This window comes from Cuculus canorus, chromosome 3 (assembly GCF_017976375.1).
Source record: "Cuculus canorus isolate bCucCan1 chromosome 3, bCucCan1.pri, whole genome shotgun sequence".
Lineage (NCBI taxonomy): Eukaryota > Metazoa > Chordata > Aves > Cuculiformes > Cuculidae > Cuculus > Cuculus canorus.
In genome coordinates, this window is record NC_071403.1 from 89,104,928 (window position 1) to 89,110,927 (window position 6,000).

At 47.8% G+C, this 6,000-nt stretch overlaps 1 protein-coding gene across 1 annotated transcript in view; it reads left to right on the forward strand.

Annotated features, from left to right (window-relative positions):
* ITPKB (inositol-trisphosphate 3-kinase B) overlaps positions 1–5,309 on the forward strand; it is a 68,375-nt gene extending 63,066 nt beyond the window's left edge. The window contains exons 7-8 of the mRNA XM_054062973.1: positions 714–785; positions 2,871–5,309. Coding sequence (XP_053918948.1) covers positions 714–785; positions 2,871–3,086 — 288 coding nt within the window. The 3' untranslated portion in view covers positions 3,087–5,309. The remainder of the gene's footprint in view (positions 1–713; positions 786–2,870) is intronic.
* The last annotated feature ends 691 nt before the right edge of the window (positions 5,310–6,000 follow it).

Here is a 6,000-nt window from a genome sequence, read left to right on the forward strand (position 1 = left end):
TGCCCAGATAGCTGCTATGCATGTTCCTGTCCTTAGTCCTTCGGTCTAAACTTCAAAATCAAATTATTGAAGGGGCCTCCTGAGAATGTTTAGTGCCTTGCAGCAGTTTGCAGGGATGCTCAGACAGGAACATAGATCTTGAGCTGCATGCTGACTAGTGTGAAAGCCCTTTTACCTATGGCAGCAAATTTGCAGAAGTGCTGATACAGAGTTACAGAAGTGTCTCATGATGCTTGGCTGACTGAGTGAAAAAATGATAGATGAGATGAAGAGCTGACCTGTTAAAAAGAGTGCAGGTGAGAGGAAAAAAGCTGCCTGGCTGTGCATATATATTAATGGTTGCTGAATTTGCTCTTTCCTCGTTGGAAGCTCCATGGATGCAGCAGGGAAAGTCTGCAGGAAGCATCAGGTCAACAAAAGCAACTGCTGTCAGTAAGCTTTGGAATCCATAGGACCTCACAGGATGCCATAAAGGCCAAGGGATAAGGGATTTCAAAAGAGAGGGGACACTCTCGCAGGGGACAGGTCTCTGGGAGGATGCTGAGCACAGGGCAGCTGAGAGACAGCCCTGGAATCTCTCCATACAAACACAGTATCATGGAGAGGATGATGGTAGGGGTGACTTTCATGTCTGCCCTATTGCGGCAGTTACTATGTAGGCTTCCTGCAGCACTGATGGCTTGGTGGTTTGTTTTTTTTTTTTGTACTTCCAGAACAGTTACCTTAACCGTTTGAAGGGTATTCGTGCTACTCTGGAGACATCCCCGTTCTTCAAATGCCATGAGGTAAATACATTTAGATAGATCTGCCTGAAAACGTGAACAATTTAATCTCAGCTTCTTCAAGGAGAGAAGTCTAAGTCAGAAGCTGTCAATTTCCACAACTTTGAATTCATTCTTATATCCATGTTTTCATACCCATGCTTTGCTAATACTTACGTGGAAATAAGGCCAATGACTGATACTATGTCCATGCATCTGACATTGGTTTTCACTGGACCTGAACCTGTGTTCACATAGATTAAAAGTGTTCTAGGAGGAATTTAGGCTGCTTATGGGTTTATACAACTGGGGATAGTCCTTAGTGTAAAAGTATAGGGGTCTTCTGGAGAGAAATTCCTATCTGAATGCACATCATGCATTTAGCTCCCCGTTGCTCCATGTGATCAAACAAGGCTTTGACTTAGCTGTAGATTGTAAATCGTCCTAAAACTGCCTTCGCTGTGCTGGAAGTTTGGAAAGGCATTTCCACTCCTTAAAAATCATGAAGCAGCAGCTTTGACTTTCCATTCAACTTCAAGACAAAGTGTAGCAGAAGGTCTGCCAACCTCTGTGTGTTCCTGCATGGGGCCCTCCAAGGAGCTACAGGAGGATTCGATGACCCAGAACATGCTAGTGAAAAATGTCAGCAAAATTTTTTTCCTTAAAGTTTAAATGCTTCATCCTGGCCAAGAGAGGACTGTAAGAGCTTAGAAGGAGAAGAGCTAAAGATAAGTACTTCTGGGAAATGATACATATCTCTGGACCTTGGATGTTTTCCCAATGTGCTGAAGGAGGAAGTGTCCTCAAAAATGTAACTTCATAATAGCTTTGCAAATATTCCAAACCCTGGTCTAAAGGCAAACTTCAAACTAAACCCTGCTGATAGCATGGATGTGAGAGTCCCCAGTAACTTTGAGTGCTGCTGTGTTGGAGGACTGACACCAGCTGGATGCCCCTAGAGCTGCAGTCCTCTGCATATCTGTGCAGCTTATGGAGCACTCATGGCTCTCCACACACTGCGTCCTGTCTGCTAACGGCCATTGTACTCTGCTCAAGGAGGTTCCTATTTGTGATAAAAGGGCACGCGAGTTCGTAGTTCACCAATTCATGCACATTGGACGTAATTTGGAAAGCAATCTCTGTTTGGGACAGCTCTGAAGCACCCCCTAGTGCTTTTCTGTGGTACCACCTGCTAAAATCTTCTGACCAGAGAAGCAGATTCAGCAGGGGAGCAGAGCACAATGGTGGATGCCATTGGTGCATGTCCCCAGGCGCTGGAAAACTGCAGCAGAGCTGCTGTTGGATGGCAACCTGGCTAGGACTGCAAGCCAGCATGGGCCAGGGGGCTGAGCTGGAGCACCCATCTGCTGAGCATCTTTCTCTTCTGTGAGTGCTGAGCATTTAGCTCATGGAGTCTCATTCCACTATGAAAGGCCTTGAGACTTCTGCTGTCAAAGACTATATGCTCCACCTTTCCAAATGCACCCTTGGGCTTGCCCAGGCCAGTACTTGCTGCAGGATTTTCGCACAGGCCTGTCAGGATATGAAAGAGTCCTCCAAAGCACATCCAGCCAATTGAACTCATAGAAAATGAAATTCATGTACATGCATCTCAGTAGCTTGCATCCCCAGAGTAATGTGAAAACTAGGATATTCCAGGGAATCTCTGTGTAATCAGGTGGTGGTTCAGGCAGGAGACAGCACGTTGCAAGTAACGTGGACTTGGAGCATGCCCATCCCTGTGATGATGTCTGCAGAGCTGGTGAGTGTGAATAGCATGAGCCATTCAGAAAAAAACAACCTTGAAAAAAGTCCCTATGTGATGGCTGGGGACCTCGACTCAGTTTCGAAGATGACATCTCTGTCTTTCATGACTGTGATTTTCTGATCCTCCCCTTGTGCCAAGAGCTGAAATTTGTATGTCAGCTTGTCTGAATACTCCACTTGCATGTGCAAACACAGCTGGTAGTGCACAGAGCTTGGTTTTACTCAAGCAAAATCTTAGCATTCTCTCTTGCAAATGCAGCCAGGGATAAAGTGTCTGAAAGCCCTGAAGCTGGCTGAGAATGAACAATAGGAGCATTGCTAACTGGTCTCTCCTCTCCACAGGTAATTGGGAGCTCCCTTCTCTTCATTCATGACAAGAAGGAACAAGCCAAAGTCTGGATGATTGACTTTGGGAAAACCACCCCGCTGCCAGAGGGGCAAGTTCTCCAGCACAACGTGCCCTGGGTGGAAGGAAACAGAGAGGATGGCTACCTCTGGGGGCTTGACAACCTCATTCAGATCCTGACAGAGTTGTCCCAGAGTGAAGACTTGCATTAAAGCCGCATGTCTGCCTCTGCCACTACCCCCAACCTGACCCCAACTGACTCTCCTGAACTGCACTACAAGACACTTTCCAGCCCTCACCCTTCCCATTTGAAAGCTATACTCTCCCTATTTAAGGTTTTGGGTTTTTTTTCATTTTTTCTTGGGTTTTGGTTTGGTCCCCACCCCCATGTAAATAGAAAGTTAACCCGCCAGAACAAAAGCTGAACTTGAAACCTTGGCTTTGCAGAGTCGGTGGGAGCACATTGCCATGCCAGGTGTCAGCAGTCCAGCAGGGGTTGCTTAGGCCGATATGTGCTTAGCCTATCACACTTCTGTCTGTTGTGCAGCCTGATTTTTAAGAGGGCTGATGAAGGAAGAAGCCTTTCTCTGAGCTGGGACTGTATCTGCATCCCAAAAACACTCAGTGGCCATGCCCACTGGTGTGTATGAGCAAGGCCTGGAGACAGCAAAAGTCAGTAGGGTAGTTATCTTTGCGAGCGCCTTTCACCCTAGGGACCTGGCTGGGCCGAGTCCTTAAGAGATGCTAGAAGGGTGGATTTGGGTTTTAGTTTGTGTTCAGGACATCCCGTGGAGGTTACTCAGTTATTTGCAGGTGATGCTTGGAGAGTGAGGGTTTCCCTCCTGCGGGGAGCACATGGTTCAGCACAGGTATTTACCATGACCAGGTGCTTCCCACCCGCCTGCCCTGTGCTAGGTGCACTGCTGTGGTGGGTAGCTAGCTCCTCTCTAGAGATCAATCTCCCCACCTAGGAGCTGCTTCCAGCCCTCCTTAGCCGAGGTCTCCAACCCCAACTTTGGGCAGGGCTAGGGAAGAGAAAAATAGTTTATAAGGGACTACTGTGAGCCCTAAAGTAGGCATTCAAGTCGATGGGTCTTTTTTGGCTGCAGCTGAGCATGTGTGTAGGAGTAGTGCTGCCAATGCTTGCACCTTGTCCACAGTAACCTTCCTGCGTGGAGCATCTCTATCTAAACCGCAGATTGCCTGGAGCAGGCAAAGAGTTACACCATTAAATCAGCTCTCAAAGTGGCTGGGTTAGTCCTCTTCAGCAAAGTGGCGTTTGGGTCAGGCATCCCTGTGCTTCCCTTTTTTTTTCTCCACAGAGCTGGCTGACTGCCGCTGCTCTTTGGCCTCCCAGCCTGCTCAGGCTGCATGGATGGCCTCTGTGCTCCCCCTGACGAAAACACCCAGTTCCCTATTTAGGGCGGAGGCTATTTTTTAACTTCCTGGAACATTTGAACTTGCTCACAGTAGAGCTGGCTAGCTAAATGTCAGCCACCGAGAGGCTGGTGGGGAGGGGAGGCTGCAGGGCAAGCTGAGTCGTCCCTCACAGTGTGAATAGAAGGAACGTGCAGTGCTGGAAGTGGTGCAGAAGACTGACAGCCCTGAATCCCTCACCCACTCCGTCCCCAAACCCACCATCTCATCTCACTCCCAGGGAGCAGAGCCCCCTGCCATAGTTCAGTGGATCCAGCACCCTTGGTGGGACAGGTCTGCTGGCAGCAATAAGGAGGAGTTGGCCATCAAGTGGTCTGCAGCCATGCCCCAGCCTCTTTCCTGGGTATTGAAGTCTCCTGAGGTTTCTCTCAGTTCATAACTCGCCAGACAGATGTCTTCAGCTCATCTGATGCCATTGTAAATGGTTGCACTGGTTTTGCTCTTTGCCAGGCTTTCTAGAATAGCCCATGTGGAAGTGCCTTATAAGACTTGCCACTGTTCCATTAGTGTCATGGAAAAAAATTGAGGTTTTTTAAGTTATATTTATTTTTATCCCATTTTTATTGCACAAAACACTAAAACTTAATGCATGGAATCCTTTTTTTTTTTTTAACTTTTTTTTTTTTAGTTTTTAAACCATCCCTTTTCCAGCTTTGGAGAAAGGGTGTGAATAGATATGCATACATATGTACCAGTTATCGCTGTACTTTAGCTTCAAGCTGCTCTTATATATGTATATTATTTTTTAAGCCTGTTTATAAACAAGATTCCTTGCTTCGTGGCTTCAGAAGCAGCAGGTTGTTCCTCTCAGAAGTCTTATGCCTTTCTGGAGCCTGGAACGGTTGCTGTGAGGGATTTTCCCTGCTCCCACTTTCTCTCTCGGTCATTGGTAAAACAGAAAAATCTGAACCGGTCTGGAACACCAACGCACAGTGCCTGTAAAAAAATCCTGTAACTTTGCAAATAAAGGCATATGGGAAGCATTTGGCTGGTCCTTGTCTGACCCACATAGCTTATGGCAGCCTGGGAACAATTGAGCCAGCTTTTGTATCTGTGATGATTTTGGGGAGGATCAGGCTGCAGCACACACTAGGAACATAAATGCAAGAGTGGGGAAGGACCCTGCGCTGGTTCCCCCTACAAATGGGAACTTGCCTTGGACAGGGTGAGAGTGGAGCCAGGGCTGTGGGGGCCTCCTCCGGGCTGGGTAGGGGAACCCCCAGGAGAGACCTGAGTTTCTCCATCTGTCTTCTGCAGGGAAGCCCACTAAAGGCGGCTCCACCATAGGATTTTTTTTTTTTTTTTGTATTTATAGTTTTTGCTAGCACTGTTGCAGCTCCCAGTGAGCAGTTTCTTAGTGCCACCCTGCAATTTCTGCACTCGGGGATATCAAAGCATTCAGGGATGTCAGAGCTGCCTGGCATTTTCCCTGATCCTATCTCTTGCAGCCACACTGCAGGCAGTGCCAGAAGGAGCAGTTGGGACCAAAGACCGCAAAACCAAACATGGATTTGGTTTTGCACTGAAGGAGAAATTGGGTTGTGGAGCCTAAAGGCAGTTCCAGTCCCTCCTGGTTGGCTGAGCAAGCACAGGACAAGCAGGAGCCCGTCCCAGGACTGATGTGACCAAGGGGGTGGGTGGACTGCTCAAAGTCAGATTTAACACCTGGTGCCCAGACCCCTGGGAGCA